The sequence below is a fragment of the Ranitomeya imitator genome, chromosome 7 (assembly GCF_032444005.1).
Source record: "Ranitomeya imitator isolate aRanImi1 chromosome 7, aRanImi1.pri, whole genome shotgun sequence".
In the NCBI taxonomy this organism is placed as follows: Eukaryota; Metazoa; Chordata; class Amphibia; order Anura; family Dendrobatidae; genus Ranitomeya; species Ranitomeya imitator.
The window spans coordinates 72,359,820-72,380,602 of NC_091288.1; the positions used below are offsets into that span (position 1 = coordinate 72,359,820).

Genomic DNA, 20,783 nt, shown 5'->3' on the forward strand with positions numbered 1-20,783 from the left:
ACTTTATTTATTTTAACGTTTTTACTATTTTATTTTAATTCATATCTCAATAATAATACTATTTTTAACGAACTTCTTGAAATGCTTATACGTTTTTGGTTTTCATCTGTTTTTGTATACATCTACCTTTCTAACTTCATTCTTATTATCTTAGACAAGAAAGTTAGGAGTATACTACATATGGCAACATTGCATCTACTGATTGTTAATGGAGTCGCATTGCAACCATAGCAAAAAGAAGAATTCAATGTAGATTTACAGCCAAATCGTAGCTCTTAAATAGTCATGCAACAGCACATCACAGAAAAGTTGTGCAAATGTTTTTGATTGTGCCTCATGTCTCAGAACTGTTGTTAAATGATGCCTAAGGCTGGGGCTACATGGCAACTTTAACACAGCCAAAAATCACTGTTTGCCATGGCTTCATTGTAGCATGATGCAAGTAAATAAGACCCAGAAGGTAACACAACAAGTAAGACACAATACACCGCCATTTTCTAATTTGTAAAATCTACTCCTCCTTGGTCAGACCTCATCTGGAATACTGTGTCCAGTTCTGGTCACCACATTTTAAAAAAGACATTGAAAAACTGGAGTGAGTTCAGAGAAGAGTGTTGGCAGAAATGCAACAGATACAGACTTATTTGTGTGCAGGAGGATTTTAACTTTTCTGACAGTAGATGGTGATGTTGTTACTGTTATATGCTTAGCTGACTGTAATGCATATACTTGTTGTCCTTTGGTTTCAATTTCTCTCTGGTAAAAGGTCTTTCAGACTTCCTGTTATGCTGTATTAAGAAGCTGATGCATGTACCTCATGTTCTGTGCAGATAAAAGTTGAATTAACCCATATAATCTACTCTCACAAGTTTGTTCTGTGACCAAACTATGCAACAAAGAGCGATCAGGATGGTGAAGGAACTGCAAAGTATGTGCTACAAAGAATGGCTAAAAGATCTGGGAATGTTTAGCTTGCAAAAAAGAAGGCTAAGAGGAGACTTAATAGCTGTCTACAAATATCTGAAGGGATGTCACAGTGTAGAGGGATCATTCTTATTCTCATTTGCACATGGAAACATGAGAAGTAATGGAATGAAACTGAAAGGGAGAAGATACAGATTAGATATTAGAGAAAACCTTTTGACAGTGAGGGAGATCAATGAGTGGAACATGCTGCCACGAGAAGTGGTGAATTATCCTTCAATGGAAGTCTTCAAACAGAGGCTGGAAAGACACCTGCCTGAGATGGTTTAGTGAATCCTGCATTGAGCAGGGGGTTGGACACGATGACCCTGGAGGTCCCTTTCAACTCTAACATTCTAGGATTCTATGAACTTGTGGGTCACTATATGATGCCATTTACTTGCTCCATGCTGTTATGTAACAGAATCGTACAGCGATCTTTGACCACGTGACCACTGTCATGGTCAAATTTGCAAGGTAAACCCTAGCCTGTAACACAAAGTCTCCAGGTGGTGTCTACTTTTTAATCCAGCATGACTAAATGGCTTTTTTCTAGCACCCAACATTCCAAAATGACCAAGCTTTTCTTTGTGCTTTTTTCCATATAATGAAATTCATAGGAAGAACCATTCATTGGGTATAAAGTGAATATGAGACATTTTTTGTATGATATCCTTAAAGGAGATTACTGAGCTTGAGATAAATTTCTGCAGTCACTCTATGTAACTGTAGATTGGCAAAACCTGACAGTGTGCATTGTACACACTGTCAAGATTCACATCAGTTGCTAGATTGAGCGGGCGGCCCTGTGCTGCCTACATTCTCATCTCATTTTCTCAATTTTCTCATCAGATTAGACTAGGCTGCCTTCACTGAATATTTCACAGAAATTGTAATACATTCCGCAACAAACCTGATTCCTTAGACGATCTCCAGACAACCCTCGATGTCCCTCACCACAGCCATATGCACACCCTAATGACTTCACCAGTTTGATGAGCATGGTCAGCGCCAGTTTGTGGGTGGTTACTGGGACATTCTCATCCTTAAGAGATAAAATATTATTAATGACTATAATATAGAACAGCATGGACCGCATAAAATGCTAATGGTAATAGTGATAAATACAATTATTATTTTTTCCAGTTTTCATGATGTATGCATTTTATAAACCAATGATGAAAATTCTACTAATATGATGAAAATACCGTACTTCAAATTCTGAAAATCTCACCACTAATTCCATGCAATAATATCATAGCGTGTTTTATGTTTAATATTTAGCTTCTGACAATATCAATTTAATATTTACCTTTTCAGCATTTTTTCCATTCTTGTACTGATCATCCCCGCTCCCATCATCTCCTCCTCCACCACCTCCTGTCCCACCACTTGAGGCACCTCCAAAGCCACAACTTGATCCGCGGGAATTTCCTTTCATTTGGAAGTTCCCTTCACTTTGTCTCTTTTCCCCACTAACTGAAGCTAGTCCTGATACAATAGTCGGTTCGTTCTCTTTGTTCTCACTCTTTTTTCTCTTTTTCTCAACGCATGGTACAACTCCCAGCTGGAGGAGACAGTCTACAATATTTAGGGCAACATCACAGATCCGGGAACTGATATCATGGTTCAGAACAAGGTATACCGCTTTAAGAACAACCTAAGTAGACAGAACAAAACATTGCATAAAATCACATAAAATTACACATGAATTGCCCTATGTTTCCTCCATATATAGAGGAATGCACAATTCCACATGTTTTGGAGGTGGAAATGAGCCTCCTTACCTCTTGGGCTCCTGGGCGGCTGAAGATGTTGCACTAATGATATGCCGCCATTATGTACACTGTATATATATAGTGGCAGCATTTCATTGGTGCAACATCTGCAGCCGTTCAGGAGCCCAAGAGGTTTCCACCTCCAAAACATGTGGAATTGTGCACTATGATGAGCTATTTGACTCTCCATGTATTGTTCTTGCTTAGGACCCATTTACTGTCTGCGTACATCAGTGAATATTCAGCTCTGGAAAAAATTAAGAGACCACCACATCAAAACCCTGTCATGGGCAGCCCAATCTCCAGACCAGAACCCCTTTGAAAACCTCTGGAATGTAATCAAGAGGATGATGGATAGTCACAAGCTATCAATCAAAGAAGGACTTCTTACATTTTTGCGCCAGAAGCAGTGTGAAAGACTGATGGAAAGCATGCCAAGATGCATGAAAGCTGTGATTAACCCCTTAACCCCCAAGGGTGGTTTGCACGTTAATTACCGGGCCAATTTTTACAATTCTGACCACTGTCCCTTTATGAGGTTATAACTCTGGAACGCTTCAACGGATCCTGATGATTCTGACATGGCTTTCTCGTGACATACTGTACTTCATGACTGTTAGTGCTGGCGGAACGCACCTAGTATATTTAGATATTATTATTGGTGCGTTCGCAACCCGGGGTCCACCGTGCAGGAGACAAACCTGCTGCTAGCAAATGGCAACACAATATGGCGGTAGAAGCGAACTCTGTTACTTAACAAAGTCGAACAGAAGGGAAAACGCTGTGCCCTTTTAGCGTCACAGGGGAACACAGCTGCCTAACAGAGCTAAAGCAATCAGTGATCAGGGAGTAGCAAGCACACAAACACTCCTCTCCGGTGGAGCCGGAATTCTAATGGCTTTACGCCAGCCCTGAATTCACCATACAAACTCCTCACCGGAGGAGCCGGTATTCTAGTGGCTTATTTCAGCCAGACCCTGATCACAAGCAGACAAGGCCACTAAGTAGCTAATGCTCATATCATAAGCTGATACTAGCGCATGGCCGTGCGGCCATGCAAACCTTTTATAGCTGCAGCAACTTCGGGACCTTCCTAGAGGACCAATGGAAGCTGCTACAGTACCTGAGCAAATTCAGGACCTTCCTAGAGGACCAATGGGAGCTGCCACAGTACCTTAGCATGTGATCCCCGACCTCCAATGAGAGGTCTTACCCCGGGCATGCTCAGAAGAGGAAAAGCAGGACTTAGTCCCAGAGACGTCTGCTCGCCGCTGACCAGTACTGGCTACAATGGCTGAGCCTGGAAAGGCAGCAGTAACCATCCGCACAGTATCAGGCTGAGCCAGATGCTGGGCCCGACTTCTCCGCTGAGCAGGCTCCACTGCGGCTGGAGAATAATGGGAGACTGCAGCGGAGATGGTTCAAGATTCCCCCTGTGCAGAGGCGGGAACGTGACCCCTAACAATGATAGTGGTAAAATTTCTTTGTTATTACCTGCGTTTATTTGTGAAAAAAACAGAAATTTGGTGAAAATTTCGCAATTTTCCAAATTTGAATTTTTATGCCCTTAAATCACAGAGATACAGTACAGACCAAAAGTTTGGACACCTTCTCATTTAAAGATTTTTCTGTATTTTCATGACTATGAAAATTGTACATTCACACTGAAGGCATCAAAACTATGAATTAACCCATTACTTGCCAAATTAGAAATTTTCATTTACGGATTTTTCAGAAAAGGGTTGTCCCAATATTCAATTACAAATGACAATGACATGATTTCCTGTTTTGAAAACATTCATTTTACAAACACAACACAAAAAATTGGACCTAATTATAAAAATTATAAAATCTTAGTTTCTAGAAGCAAAAGATTAGGAGTCCCAAAAAAAGGACATTGGTAGACAATGGGTTAACACATGTGGAATTATATGCTTAACAAAAAAGTGTGAAACAACTGAAATTATGTCTTATATTCTAGGTTCTTCAAAGTAGCCACCTTTTGCTTTGATGACTGATTTGCACACTCTTGGCATTCTCTTGATGAGCTTCAAGGAGTAGTCACTGGGAATGGTCTTCCAACAATCTTGAAGGAGTTCCCAGAGATACCTAGCTCTTGTTAGCCCATTTGCCAGCTCACCCCAAACCATCTTGATTGGGTTCAGGTCTGGTGACTGTGGAGGTCAGATCATCTGGCGTAGCACCTCATCACCCTCTTTCTTGGTAAAATAGCCCTTACACAGCCTGGAAGTGTGCTTAGGGTCATTGTCCTGTTGAAAAATAAATGATGGCCCAACTGAAAGCAAACCGGAATGCAATAGCATGCCGATGCAAGATGCTGTGGAAGCCATGCTGGTTTAGTATGCCATCAATTTTTAATAAATCCCCAACAGTGTTACCAGCAAAGCACCCCCATACCATCACACCTCCTCCTCCATGCTTCATGGTGGGAACCAGGCATGTAGAGTCCATCCGTTCACCTTTTCTGCGTCGCACAAATACATGGTGGTTGGAACCAAAGATCTCAAATTTGGACTCATCAGACCAAAGCAAAGATTTCCACTGGTTTAATGTCCATTTTTTGTGTTCTTTAGCCCAAACAAGTCTCTTCTGCTTGTTGCCTGTCCTTAGCAGTGGTTTCCTAGCAGCTATTTTACCATGAAGGCCTGCTGCACAAAGTCTCCTCTTAACAGTTGTAGAGATGTGTCTGCTGATAGAACTCTGTGTGGCATTGGCTTAGTCTCTAATCGGAGCTGCTTTTAACCTGCGATTTCTGAGGCTGGTGACTCGGATAAACTTATCCTCAGAAGCAGAGGTGACTCTTGGTCTTCCTTTCCTGGGGCGGTCCTCATGTGAGCCAGTTTCTTTGTAGCGCTTGATGGTTTTTGACACTGCACTTGGGGACACTTTCAAAGTTTTCCCAATTTTTTGGACTGACTTTCATTTCTTAAAGTAAAGATGGCCACTCATTTTTCTTTACTTAGCTGCTTTTTTCTTGCCATAATACAAATTCTAACACTCTATTCAGTAGGACTATCAGCTGTGTATCCACCAGACTTCTGCACAACACAACTGATGGTCCCAACACCATTTATAAGGCAAGAAATCTCACTTATTAAACCTGACATCTGTGAAGTGAAAACCATTCCCGGTGACTACCTCTTGAAGCTCATCAAGAAAATGCCAAGAGTGTGCAAAGCAGTCATCAAAGAAAAAGGTGGGTACTTTGAAGAACCTAGAATATAAGACATAATTTCAGTTGTTTCACACTTTTTTGTTACGTATATAATTCCACATGTGTTCATTCATAGTTTTGATGCCTTCAGTGTGAATTTACAATTTTCATAGTCATGAAAATTCCGAAAAATCTTTAAATGAGAAGGTGCGTCCAAACTTTCGGTCTGGTCTGTATCTCACACAAAATACTTAATAAGTAACATTTCCCTACTTTACAGCAGCACAATTTTGAAACCAAAATTTTTTTTTCTTAGGGAGTTGTAAGGGTTAAAAGTTGACCAGCAATTTCTCATTTTTACAACACCATTTTTTTTGGGACTACATCACATTTGAAGTCACTTTGAGGGGTCTACATGATAGAAAATACCCAAGTGTGACAACATTCTAAAAATTGCACCCCTCAAGGTGCTCAAAACCTTATTCAAGAAGTTTATTAACCCCTCAGGTGTTTCACAGGAATTTTTGGAATGTTAAAAAAAAATGAACATTTAACTTTTTTCACAAAAAATTTACTTCAGCTCCAATTTGTTTTATTTTCCCAAGGGTAGCAGGAGAAATTGGACCACAAAAGTTGTTGTGCAATTTGTCCTGAGTACGCTGATACCCAATATGTGGGTGTAAACCACTGTTTGTGTGTATGGCAGAGCTCGGAAGGGAAGGAGTGCCATTTGACTTTTCAATGCAAAATTGACTGGAATTGAGATGGGACGCCATGTCGCCTTTGGAGAGCCCCTGATGTGATTAAACATTGAAACCCCCCACAAGTGACACCATTTTGGAAAGTAGACCCCCTAAGGAACTTATCTAGATGTGTGGTGAGCACTTTGACCCACCAAGTGCTTCACAGAAGTTTATAATGCAGAGCAGTAAAAATACAAAATCATATTTTTTCACAAAAATGATTTTTCGCACCCAATTTTTTATTTTCCCAAGGGTAACAGAAGAAATTGGATCCCAAAAGTTGTTGTGCAATTTTTTCCTGAGTATGCTGATACCCCATATGTGGGGGTAAACCACTGTTTGGGCGCATGGCAGAGCTCGGAAGAGGAGTGCCGTTTGACTTTTCAATGCAAAATTGACTGAAATTGAGATGGGACGCCATGTTGCGTTTGGAGAGCCCCTAATGTGCCTAAACATTGAAACCCCCACAAGTGACACCATTTTGGAAAGTAGACACCCTAAGGAACTTATCTAGATGTGTGGTGAGCACTTTGACCCACCAAGTGCTTCACAGAAGTTTATAATGTAGAGCCATAAAAATAAAAAATCATATTTTTTCACAAAAATTATCTTTTTGCTCCCAATTTTTTTTTTCCAAGGGTAACAGAAGAAATTGGACCACAAAAGTTGTTGTGCAATTTGTCCTGAGTACGCTGATACCCCACATGTGGAGGTAAACCACTGTTTGGGTGCATGGCAGAGCTCGGAAGGGAAGCAGCGCCGTTTGACTTTTCAATGCAAAATTGACTGGAATTGAGATGGGACGCCATGTCGCGTTTGGAGAGCCCCTGATATGCCTAAACATTCAAACCCCCCACAAGTTAGACCATTTTGGAAATTAGACCCCCTAAGGAACTTATCTAGATGTGTTGTGAGAACTTTTATCCCCCAAGTGTTTCACTACAGTTTATAAAGTAGAGCCGTGAAAATAAAAATTCTTTTTTTTTCCACAAAAATTATATTTTAGCCCCCAATCTTGTATTTTCCCAAGGGTAGCAGGTGAAATTCCGCGTTTGGTAAAATTGATAAAACAGTTTCATTCTTCGGGTCAGTATGATTACAGCGATATCTCATTTATATAATTTTTTAAAGTTTTGGCGCTTTTATACAATACAAACTATTTTATATAAAAAATAATTATTTTTGCATCGCTTTATTCTGAGGACTATAACTTTTTAATTTTTTCGTTCATGATGCTGTATGGTGGCTCGTTTTTGCGGGACAAGATGACGTTTTCAGCGGTACCATGGATATTTATATCCGTCTTTTTAATTGCGTGTTATTCCACTTTTTGTTCGGCGGTATGATAATAAAGCTTTGTTTTTTGCCTTTTTTTTGTGACGGTGTTCACTGAAGGGGTTAACTAGTGGTACAGTTTTATAGGTCGGGTCGTTACGGACGCGGCGATACTAAATATGTGTACTTTTATTGTATTTTTTTTATTTAGATAAAGAAATGTATTTATTGGTACAATATATATATATTTTTTTCTTTATTTAGGATTTTTTTTTTTTTTTTTTACACATGTAAATATTTTTTTTTTACATTGGCCCAGTGTGAGACATCACACTATAGTGTTGCAGAGCACTGTGTCAGATTAGCGATCTGACAGGTACTGCAGAAGGCTTGCAAGCACCGGATGTCAGCTGCGATAGTCAGCTGACACCTGGCCACGCTCCCCCCGTGAGCGCGGCTGATCGCGCTGGACGTACTATCCCGTCCCAGGTCACCTCGATGGGATAGTACATCCAATGGGATTAAGGGGTCAAAAATCATGGTTATTTCGCAAAATATTGATTTCTGAACTCTTCCTGAGTTAAAACATTAGTATTTTTGTTTCTTAATGATTATGAACTTGTTTTCTTTGCATTATTTGAGGTCTGAAAGCACTGGGTTTTTGTTTTTTAATTTTGACCATTTTTCTTTGTCAGAAAAAAATACAAAATCTATTGCTTGGAACTTCGGAGAGATGTTGTCAGTAGTTTATAGAATAAAAGAACAATTTACACTTTACTAAAAAATATACCTATAAAGAGAAAAGTCAGACAAACTGAACATTTTACAGTGGTCTCTTAATTTTTGCCAGAGCTGTATACTGTATATATCATACTTGCTTCTGTTGGAAAATGTTATATATCTACACTTGTCAAAGTCACAGCAAAGCAAGCAAGTGTGACAATGTGTAAAAAGATTTATTCCCATACCGCGAGATCCAGCATGCCATTCTTGTGGACAAAGTTGTTGGTCCCATCTATATGCTCTGTGTCCTCCAAGCTGCTGTAGTTAATGCAGGAATCTGTTAGGCTTCGTGGTAGATTGGCGCAGGCGAGGGGTTCATGTGGCATCTCAGGGATGGGCACTTGATTGCACAGCTTTCTCATATGATCAGCAAAAAAATCAGCATAGCCAACATTGAATGAAGCGAGAGTAGTGTTGAATGTGGCCACTGTTATGGTTGAAATTTGAGATCTCACTGGAAAGAATTAGGGTTGCTTTTTTGTTATCGAATCCAATAAACATCATGATATTAATTAAGACTCATGAATATTAAAACATACCGTCTTTAGCTGTGTTCTCGCCATGACTGTTGGGGTGGTCAGGGAGATCACTTAGCAAAGTATGATGTGAGTGAGAATGTCTGGCACTCAAGCTCTCCATCTCTGTAGCAGTATCAGAACTTCCCCGCCTTGTAAATTTACCTATGGCAACACGAACTATGTTGGAATGTGTAGAAATATAGAGAAGAACAGTCATAGACCCCAGATAATTCAGCTGCTGTTCTAAAGTGTTATAGCACTAAAAGTATGGGGTCTTGGCTCAATTTCATTCAAAAAAGTACAAGGACTGTCAATTACTATTCCCACCTATCTTAACTGTCTTTTAGATGCTTGTGCTTTATAGTAAATCATAATTAGAAGCCATGCTTGCACCGTATTAGTCCGTCATTTGTACAAGTAACTGTATACAATCCACATTGGCTATTTTCGTCCTTTTACTTAACCTAAAATCACTTATCAGAAAAAGTGAAGCTAAGACAAGACTAACTTCACGTAAACCATCCAACATACAGACTCAGAAACTCCTGACAATGTAGGAACTTCTAAAACTGTCCATTTTAATTTAGCTTTTTCAGATTGCAACAATTTGATTTTTGGATCATATACCGTAACTAAGACTATATAGCCTTCTATTTCTGAAAGTGGAGTAGTCCCAAGTGTCCTGAAAGGATATCAACCAAGAATCTTCTCCACACCAGCTAACTTAGCAGTCATTTCTGATAACCTTTACACATACAGTTTATACTTAAATAACACCACCCTACCCATCATCCACTCCTATAGGTGACTCCTTAACCTCTATATGCCACTCCTGGTGCCTTTTCTAGACCTTGTTCTGGGTTGTAGTAGGCTACAGCTACCAATGAATGTATGATGGTGTCATTTTATCTAAAAAAAAATTTCTACAGTCCTAAACAACAACCCAGCATTTACCATTAGCTGACATCATGTTGTAATAAATTTCCTCCCTGTCCTATTCTTTCCAAAATTTAGCACATCATCTCTAAACTTTACATGAGGATTAGGGCTTTTTCTTGTGAAAAATGTGCAAATAGTTTTAAAACACATTTTTCACAAGGCTGACAAATTATACCTTACAATACATAACCTACAGCTACCAAACTCACCTAATATTGTGGTTTGCCAGCCCCCTTTCTCAATAGTGCGCCTGTCCTCTCCAATCCCAGAAATACTCCCAAAGGAAAACGTACTGCGGGTTGGGGAGACATCCAAGTGGTCCTCGTGCAGGAGAAAGGGCATCCCTATCCTACGCTGCCGTTTCTTCCCTTGGTGGGGATATGGTATTGATCCCTTACGCTCTCTATCATCTCTTCGGGTCCTCAGCTGCGGAATCACAAATATAGATGATTTAGAGCACAGAAATGATTTTTATGTAATGTGTTTGAAGTTAAGATAATAGTTTTGAAAGTTATAATTGTTTAAAAAATCTGCATTGTTCTTGGTAAAATATTAAGGCGCAATTTCTTACCCTTTTGAAAATGTTGATTCCAATATCTGAGGAGAGATCCGGTATTGCAGATCTTCGTAGATTGGTCAGTGATACTTTGGCATATGGCTCTGTGCCCAATGACCTGTCTTCTTCATTACATTTGGTCATATCCTTTAAGATAAAAACTTTCTATAAGAAGATCTACCAAAATACAACTCTTCTGTGAAGAGCTTTCATCCGTCAAAATTATTTGACTTATTAATGGACCACTTTGCCACCTATCTCGTTAAATGTGGGTATATAGTTAATTAAATACAATTAAATACGTTAAGTTTATGTAACTATCTCTCAGAAAACACCTTGTTTCACATAACTACCATCTAGTGTTCAACTTTCAATGGCAATGCAATAATGGAAACTGAACTCTAAAATGTTCGTAAGGACAACAATGGTCTAAGTTTCGATACATGAGGAATCATATGTTGGTACAAAACTGTGTGTCTTATATATATGCTAATGTATGCCGTATTTTGAAATATATAAGCTCTCTAGAAAGTATAAATTTGTTTATTAATTTTTCATCTTTACCTGGGTTCTATGGGTGTTTACAAGAGAAGGTGCTGCTGCCACCATTGAACTACTTCGAGGTCGTGGGAGAGGGATTTCCTCAGGTTCAGGAGACTTTTCTGGTTTCTCTTCCAACATATGCCTAAGTCGATGAAGGTAGTACATAAGTGACCACTGAGTCCCTTCTTCTGACCAGTGGGGCTGCAGTAAACACCTTAATACAGCCACGTCAAAATAAGAGGCATATCGAGATTTTTGACATGGAGGAATCACTAAAGATAGTCTGTAAATTAAAGACAGAAATACAATAGTTGACACTTATAAGAACTATGAAGCACATCTAATTGAACAGATCATAATCACAAAAAGATAATTCTCACCTTGGAAAGGGTAGTCCTCTCTCCTGTGATATTTGGGATGTAGTGCAGCCGTCAAATGAGTTGGCTCTCTGGCAGCTGGATACAGTGGGTCTTGGAGGTACCAAGTCTTCTGGCTGAGCAACTTCAGAAACCACCTCAAACCCCTTGTGCATTAAAAGAAACTAAATTATAATTACCATATACAATAAAAACACATTGGGGTCAATTAATCAAGACTGGCATAGAACACACTTGTGTGGCGCCTTTCTTGGTGGAGTAGAAGAGATGCCAAATTTAGGAGTAGAAGAGGCATACACCAAGTAACAAATTCCGAGCCTCTTCTGAGTGGCGTGCATGCAACCTCATGCGCCGTGCCATGAATGACTCCGGTCTGGAATTGGAGTAGCATTTTTGGTGTAAAAAAAAGCATCCACTTTTAAATAGTTGGACAGGCGGGTTGACACTGCTGTACCCACTTTGGCGGATCAGATCGCCGAACTGCTACTGCACAGGCGGCGCCATCTTGGAGGAGGAAATTTTTTTTCTTCTCTAACAATATGGAGCCATCGGCACCTGCGCAATAGCAGCTATCAGATCACCTCTATATACACCGATAGCTGCAACTGCACAGGCACCATTTTAAAATTGATTAACATTGTGTATTAACAACACAGAAGGTTTTTTTTGTTGCAGTAAGTACAGGTATTCATGATGTAAAATAGGGGGCAGGTCGCTGAGGGATCAGTAACTTGTCACAAGGCATAAGGATGAATATGTAAGCAGAGCACCACATGAAGACCCCCCCACAGGCCGCCCCAAGAATCTCATTAACTGAAAACTGAAAATAAAGATTAAACAAAAAACCACAAGACGGATTTCATCACCAGGTACCATTTTAATCAGTATAATAACGGCGCCGACCTGGCAGCATCTGTAGGTTACTGTGCACAATCCTGCTGACAGGTTCCCTTTAAGAGTAGATCTCTAGACGGTGACTTTTGTGTGTAGCCCTGTGCTGAAGAGCAGATCTGAATTGGGGTAAGATAGGAAACCCTGGAGCTTGGTATACTGCCTTGATGTGACTTCAGTGGAAAAGCTTTGGCTGTCATTATACTGGTAATAGGGGGCTCTGGGTGTCACTACTGTGAATGGGGTCAGAGCTGAATGTGGCTGCCAAGGTCAGAAAAGATTAGGACCTCTGTCCTAGAGCATAGCAATCGCTTATACAGTATCTTTGCTATTATTAGCACTATTGGCTATATCTTTTACATTCATACATACTTTAGTTAAATGATTCCAATTGAAAATCTATGTTTTTTTTGCATGATCAAACAGAGAAATGTAATGTTAATTGTGGGACAACTCCTAACTAGTGATGAGCGAGTATACTCGTTGCTCAGGTTTTCCCGAGCACGTTTGGGTGGTCTCCGAGTATTTGTAACTAATCGGAGATTTAGTTTTCCTCACCTCAGCTGAATGATTTACAGCTGCTACACAGCTTGATTAAATGTGGGGATTCCCTAGCAACCAGGCATTCCTCACATGTATTCAGCCTGTCTAGCAGCTGTAAATCATGCAGCTGTGTCAACAAAAACTAAATCTCCAAGCACTTACAAATACTCGGAGATCACCCGAGCATGCTCGAGAAAACCCGAGCAACGGGTATACTCACTCATCACTACTCCTAACTATTATCCTCTCTCTAAATTAGCATGATAATACAATCAATGTCATTACATTTCATCAGGATTTTCCTTTTCTCACTAATCATCATGAATAATTAAAACTGGCAAAAGATTAGTAACTTTGTGGAGGCATAAAACCACTAAATACTGAATAATTGCTGCTGTTAGGATACACGTGACAGATTGTTTTTTTTAGTTAAGTTGCAAAATGTAAACCAGTGGCTAAGTGCTGTCTTATAAAATGATTAACCATTCGTAAGGAATCAATAGGGACTTACCAGTGGTCTACTGCTTCGTTCTTCTCTTGTATGTACTCCTGGTTATCTCTTGCACAAACAGCAAATGTCCACTATTTAGCATTATTGATGCCGTGGCTGCATGGTGTCCCTTTCCCCCTCCATGCAGGGACACCTGTTAGAATCTGTTTTGTTTTGACCATCCGCCATCTTGCTGTGGTTTTCTGGCTGCTGGTCTTTTTCCCCTGGTGCTGGGTTGTCTTGGTCAGGTGATTGGATCATCCTTTATTACCCAGCACCTGCCTCCCATTCCTTGCTGTACGACAGTGTTAATCCACTAGAGTTCTGGCTAGGTGCTTAGACAGCATTCTGTGTTTGATATTGTGCAGTTCTGGGACCTCTGGTTCTGCTATCTTTTGTTTCTGTTTTCAGTTTGTTTTTGCAGCCTTCTCTGTGTTTCCTATTAGGAGATGACCTGTTTTTTGTACCCAGTCCTTAGATCTTTTAGGGACCTCCTTTCCCTTATCTATAGGTCTTCACAGAGTTTAGACCAGGATCGTCGGTGGGTCTATTTGCAAGGAATGGGTCGCCCACTCCATCGTAGGGTTCCAGCCTAGTCTTAGTGCATGGTCAGCTTTCCCCCATCTCTCCTAGTTCTGTGCTGCAGTTTTGTAACAACACCAGCTTACTCACTGCCTTCTCCTCGGCACGGTCCTCATCGTTATCCTGCTTCCTGTGTGTGCACGCCACAGTGCCCGCACCTAGTGCGCACAGGCGCTCCCCTGCTCATAAATCGGCAGTGCGCGCATATAGTAAATGCCCTCAGTTTGTACTTGAGAGGCAATTAGTATAAGTAAGTGCTACTACAAGATGACTGGGCTGGACTGGCCATCTGGCAATTCTGGCAAAAGCCAGAAGGGCCTGTCAGGTGATGGGCTGCCTTGTCTGCTACGTTGTTAACAGAATTGGTGTTCTCAAGACACCCATGCTGTTATGAGTTGTGATGGAGCACAAAGTCGCTGACTCAGTCTCTTACCCCAGCAGGCCACAGGTATCATTGGAAATACCGGTCTTGTAGTAAATCTTCTTTTTCTCCATCCAGGGTAATATTAGTAATATATCCCATCTGGTTCATGGGGATGGGGACAACAAGGGCCTGTGTGATTTCAAATGCCAGGACTGAATTTCAGCCCCAGTCCATACCTGCCTGGGAGGCAGCTTGTATAAAAGACTCCCTCTCCCCCTCGGGAGTCTCCAAGCAAAGAGTTGAATCATTAGTAAGTGAAGTGTGCTAGTTGTGCGTTGTGAGGCCAGTGTCCTGAACCTCATCCACTGGTCCCGGTGTGGCCACTTTTGTATCCGTTGTCCCCTGGTCTCGGAGCTGCCAGTACCTGAACTTCATTCCCTGGTCCCGTAGCAGTCAGTCCTGAACATTGTTGCCTGGTTCGTGTGCGAACAAACCCTGATCTAGAATCCTAGACCGACATGTCTGAACCGAGCATGAATCCATGTCAGTAATCGTTCTGTAGAGGTGCAAGAACCTACTAGTCTAAATGGAGACCTAGCCCTAATCATTGTCAGCGTACCAGACAGCAGGTGCAGTAACGGGCTTTACTGAGGAGCGGTACCTGGCAGCTACCTGCAGCCCATCCTGTCTCCACCATCAGGAGCTCCAGTGAACACCTGGTAGCCGCTTAGTTATGCCCTTTCCTGGGCAGGCCCGGCCCTGTGGCACAGTGGGTCCACAAATCCACATCGTTGCACGCAACAGTTTGCTTGGCCTGGCCATGGCCGCAACAGACTTTTTTGATAGCGATGATTCTTCCTTAGGAGCTGTGCTGCTCTGCTCCATAAACTTTACATCTTTCTAAACGGATGTTGCACATCCACCTCATATTAATAGTGATCATAATTCTTGGACAGTGTTTTTTTTTTGCCTTATACTCAATTTAGTCAGGTTACTTGCTAGCTGTACTGAAGTGAATAAACAGAACAAAACTGGTACATGTCTTACCTCTTTGAGGCCTGTACTCTGCTTTGGGGAATCTACCACTTTGTTCTGACTGTTACATGGAGAACTTCTTTTTGCTAAAATGCAGGTAAACATAATAATTTCTTAAACAGGATATGAAACATAGACTGAATGGAGAAGATTTGTTAAAAGGAAAAGTTGTGCAGTCTTTTATTTTCCAAAGAGTCTCTTAAAAAAATATATATATACCCTATATATAAATGATTTCTGTGAACAACTGCTCCATTTTTCCTTTGCACCAATTTTGGTACAATGCCCCCATTACTAAGTCCTAATGTTTCCAATTAATGGTTCCAATGGTTCTAATTAATGCTAATGCTTCAAATCAAAATAATCACAATTAGGCCACTTTCACAAGTTCAATATTTAGTTACTATTTTATCAGGATTTGTAAGCCAAAACCAGGAGTGGAACAATCATAGGAAAAGTATAAGGCTGTGTGCACACGTTCCGGATTTTTATTGTTTTTTTCGCTATAAAAACGCAATAAAACTGCGCAAAAAACACTCACATTAAGCATCCTATTAAAAGAATGCAATCTGCATTTTGCATTTTGTATGCACATGCTGCGTTTTTTTCCGGAGCGGAAACGCATTCCGGAAAAAAACGCAGCATGTTCATTAATTTGCGGAATCGCAGGGATTCCACACACATAGGAATGCATTGATCCACTTACTTCCCGCATGGGGCTATGCCCACCACGCGGGAAGTAAGCGGATCATGTGCGGATGGTACCCAGGGTGGAGGAAAGGAGATTCTCCTCCACGGACTGGGCACCATATCACTGTTAGAAAAAAAGAATTAAAATAAAAAATAATGATATACTCACCTTCTGATGGCCCTGGAGTCCTCCCGTCTCTCAGCGGTGCACGCGGGATGCTGTGTGCGAAGGACCTGGGATGACGTCGCAGTCACGTGACCGTGATGTCATCCCAGGTCCTTCGCACACAGCATCCCTGGGAACAGAAGCCGCCGCGTGCAGCGCTGAGGAGATTGGGGGCCGTCGGAAGGTGAGAATGCCCATTTTTTAATTTTTTTTTTATTTTTAACATTATATCCTTTTTACTATTGATCCTGCATAGGCAGCATCAATAGTAAAAAGTTGGTCACACTTGTCAAACACTATGTTTGACAAGTGTGACCAACTTGTCAATCAGTTTTCCAAGCGATGCTACAGATCGCTTGGAAAATGCTAGCATTCTGCAAGCTAATTACGCTTGCAAAACGCTAGTGTTTAGCGGGAATACGCATGCAATATACCAGCGGCAGGAGAGAAATTTCCGCGGCAATTCTGCAACGTGTGCACTTAGCCTAATAGAAACATGTCACCACTCCTGTATTTATCACCCACTCCTTTTTTTTTACTTACAAATACTGTGGTAAAATACTGAGCAAATACTGAAAGTATGACTGTGGCGTTACCCAGACAGCCTTGCCGAGGCATCAGTTACATGACACCGTGCAACCTGCTTGACTGAAGTACCCAGAGCACTAAGGTCCGCAAGAGCAGAATGTCCTTGCTTGTAAAGAGAGCATTGTTTACTGGAAATCTGGAAAAAGGGAACTGTTACAATTACAATATCACTGGCCATGATTCAGTACAATTATATTTGTGTAAACTAGTTTTTTTTGCTTACAAAAAGGACAAAGTTACCTGTAATAATGTTCCGAATGGGTTTCACCAGTGCCGTAAAAGCAGAAACTTCTGGATGTCTATGTTCCCACATTGGTTGCCAAATAACTAGACCACTAGCAAGGCGAAATGTCAGGTCTGATTCCTGAAAAGACAATAATATATTAGTAAAACATACTGTAGTTAACCGAGGGATAATATCAATGTTTATAACAACTTGGAAACAGAAGCTTCTTCATAAAGGTGCTGCTTACTTTAATCCTGTGAACTAGAGGAGCAAATAAAAAAACGAAGAGCTCCACTGTAGCCATGGAATTTTGGAGAAACTTCCTTCGATTGTTCTCATCTTCTTCATTTGCGTTGCTATGCCTGGAGTGCCCTGGAGAACCTTGATTTTCCTGGTGGATGAAAGCACCACTACCTCCCCCCCAGCTGGAGCTTCTGTCACTGCCAAACCTATCATTGCTGCAATCCTGAGGAGCTTCCAGAAGCATCCAGTGAAGTGTGTGTAGAAGCTTGGTTTCTGCAACGCCAAGCTTATCCTGGTGCCCTGTGAAACAAAGCAGCAAAACAGATTTAGATGACCACTTCCATGTTCAAGTTTACATATTACATTATAGCTTTGCATACTGTATATGCTACCTTGTTATGGCACACAAAGCAAACAACGTGTTGACTACCAACCTAGCTTGTTTCTGTTGGAGAGCAGCGTGGCTGTGCAGTGTAACACATGCGGCAGTGCGGCCTGGACTAATTCCCATCTGGAGATACTTTGGATGGCCTCAGAAAGGGCCGGGGAGAGGCCATGGAGCTTATTCTCAACAAGAACTCTTTCAAATGACTTATGAGGAAAAAAACACAAGTAAAATTAAATATATTAACACAGAAAAGGTGTTCAACTCAAATGTATTCCAAGACCCTGTACACACTTGTGAATTAAGTACAAAGTATTAAAAATAAAGCAAGGATTAGTCTACACAGATTAAATACAAATCAACAATTTCCCATTGAATATAATTATTTGCGAAGAATGTGCTCTATTTATTTCATCTACATGTCATTACTCAGAATGCTTTCCAGACTACAATGGAATATTTTATTTCCGCAACTCCCCCAAGTAATCTGATTTTTTTCTTTAAAAAAACACAACTCCAGCCGTTTTTTAAATTTCAGCGCTGGAGTGATGAAAATAATCTAAGTCCCCTGATCCTTTTCTTATATTTACCAGCTGCTGTCTTCAGCTGTTCCCGGTGCCTCTTCGGTTCATCGCCACCATCTTGTGACTGCAACTTCTAACTACTTGGAAGTCAGAGGTAGCGGTAACAAGCTCTCAATGTAAGTCTTTGACACCCTTGTTCTGGCCTCATTCTGGCTCTCATAGACTTATATTGAGTTGTTGCTTCCGACTAGCACAGCAAACACTGAAGCAATCCGGTAAACTGGTAAGTGATAATCTGTAGAAGACAACCGGATTGGTGCCAGAAACAGATGAAGGCGGCGGCTGGTAAGTATAAGACATGGGGCAGGGAACTTAGATTAGTGTCACCAGTCAAGTGCTGAAATAAAAAAAAGCTAGAGTGATGCTTTAAACACCAGTTACCGTTCAAGGGATATAGCCTGCACTTAATCAAGACTTTTACACCGGAAAAGTGGCATAAAATGCTTTGCAAAATTGCAAAGCAGGGTTGTGCAAAAATGTTGTGACTTTTGGCGTTTTCACTCCAGTTTAAAGCAGCTCCACCAAAAGGGGCAGAGACAATATAGGATGGGGCATGGCTTCCCCTACCTGTCAAATTCATCAAAAGTGCTGGCATTATGCCAGAAATGCTACTCCATATGTTCAAGAGTCGTTTGATCAATTATTCCATAACTCTTTAGCACAGGTACCTAGCATAGCTGGCCACAGTATCATTGGCTGCCATTCCAGTGCCGTGGCACATGTTTAGCCCAATTCATAACGTTGTGCATACATACAATGATAAACAGCACGTTTCAGATCTGTTTGATACGTTTTAGGTATATAGATATATTGCAGGAGCTAAAGGCCATCAAGCCATCAATATTTGATACTCATCGTTCGGATGCACTGCCGCCCGCCTATTGTCTGCTTAGCTTTCTGTATAAGTATATATACTATCAGGGCTACGTTGCAAATTTTGCCACCGATACGCCTAAGTTACATGTTCTCTTGCTGTTTTTAAATGTGCACGGAGTGGGGCCTAGGTCTCCCTAGACACAGGATTGGTCTATGTATAGTATATAGGGGTACCTTCAGTGCAATATTGTTTGGGTAGTGGGACCCTGTGGGATTATCAGGGTCAATCTAGGGACCCCAGGGTCAGCCATCGCGGAGCGGGGGTGCCACAACGCTTCCCCTAGGGTGCCTACCCCCGCAGATAGGCAGCTATACAGCATAGACATTGAATAGGGACTGCCTTTCCCCCCACTCTAGTTTGTTCACGGTGTGTTGTTCTTGGTGTGCCATTGGTTGTTGGCATTTTAGATTTATATTTAATAAAATTTCTTGTCTTTAGGGTATTTCATGATTACAGAGATCATATAGGGCCAGAATAGGAGATTATATGGGGCCTGCGGGCAAGATGGAGATACATGGGAACAGGATGGGAGATCATAGGGGCCAGGATGGGAGATCATATGGGGCCAGGATGGGAGATCATATGGGGCCAGGATGAGAGATCAAATGGGGCCTGGGGGCATGATGGAGACATATGGGACCAGGATGGGAGATAATATGAGGCCATATGGGACAGGATGGAGACACATGGAGCTAGGATGGAAGAACATATGGGGGCAGGATGGAGACATATGGGGGCAGGATGGAGACACATTGGGTCAGGAATGAGACATATGGGGCCAGGAATGAGACACATGGGCCAGGTATGAGACACATGGGCCAGGTATGAGACACAGGGTGCCAGGAATAAGACACGGGGGCCAGGAATGAGACACAAGGTACCAGAAATAAGACACAAGGGGGCCAGGAATGAGACACAAGGGGGCCAGGAGTGAAACACAAGTGGGCCACGATTGGGGATGTTATAACAGGAAGGGGGGATGTGGGACATTGTTATTGTAGGGGCTAATTAAGGGCTATTATTACTGCTGTGATGGATTTTATTTTTGAGGATACTGTTTTCAGTGGGGGGGTTGTTACTGTGCAGGGCTACACTATGTCACTTCTTTTCTTCATCTGGCGTAGTGTAGAAATAGGGGAAAATATGGGGAATGTGCTCTGGAAGCGGTGCTCTAGATAACTGTGTGCTATTTTGAGCAGTGATGAGTCCTGGCTGGAAGAAGTGATGGTGGTCTGCACTGGATGAAATTAGAAAAGTGAAGATGAAGGACTTCAACTAGAGACATTACTGATGAGTTAGTATATTACCTGTACACTTATACTATATACTATATACAGGAACTTCACCCATGGTTACCGCCCTACACCATGGAACACTCGGTGTAGTCAGCAGGATCAAGTCTCGCAATAGAGAGAAAGAAGAGATGCGGGGAAAATTCGAGTTACATGGAAGTTGGCAAACACAACGTG

At 41.4% G+C, this 20,783-nt stretch overlaps 1 protein-coding gene across 28 annotated transcripts in view; it reads right to left on the bottom strand.

Moving 5' to 3' along the window:
• The window catches only part of UNC80 (unc-80 homolog, NALCN channel complex subunit), a 256,402-nt gene that overhangs the window by 228,871 nt on the left and 6,748 nt on the right, over positions 1 to 20,783 (bottom strand). For 27 of the 28 annotated variants that reach the window (XM_069733439.1, XM_069733450.1, XM_069733457.1 and 24 more), the window contains exons 3-14: positions 17,903 to 18,059; positions 17,473 to 17,768; positions 17,240 to 17,363; positions 15,568 to 15,641; positions 11,654 to 11,796; positions 11,295 to 11,556; positions 10,746 to 10,877; positions 10,384 to 10,600; positions 9,257 to 9,397; positions 8,903 to 9,171; positions 2,276 to 2,623; positions 1,877 to 2,008 (exon numbers count right to left, since the gene is read on the bottom strand). In XM_069733439.1, the coding sequence (XP_069589540.1) occupies positions 1,877 to 2,008; positions 2,276 to 2,623; positions 8,903 to 9,171; positions 9,257 to 9,397; positions 10,384 to 10,600; positions 10,746 to 10,877; positions 11,295 to 11,556; positions 11,654 to 11,796; positions 15,568 to 15,641; positions 17,240 to 17,363; positions 17,473 to 17,768; positions 17,903 to 18,059 (2,295 nt within the window). The remainder of the gene's footprint in view (positions 1 to 1,876; positions 2,009 to 2,275; positions 2,624 to 8,902; positions 9,172 to 9,256; positions 9,398 to 10,383; positions 10,601 to 10,745; positions 10,878 to 11,294; positions 11,557 to 11,653; positions 11,797 to 15,567; positions 15,642 to 17,239; positions 17,364 to 17,472; positions 17,769 to 17,902; positions 18,060 to 20,783) is intronic. The other variant, XM_069733446.1, reaches the window with a different exon arrangement.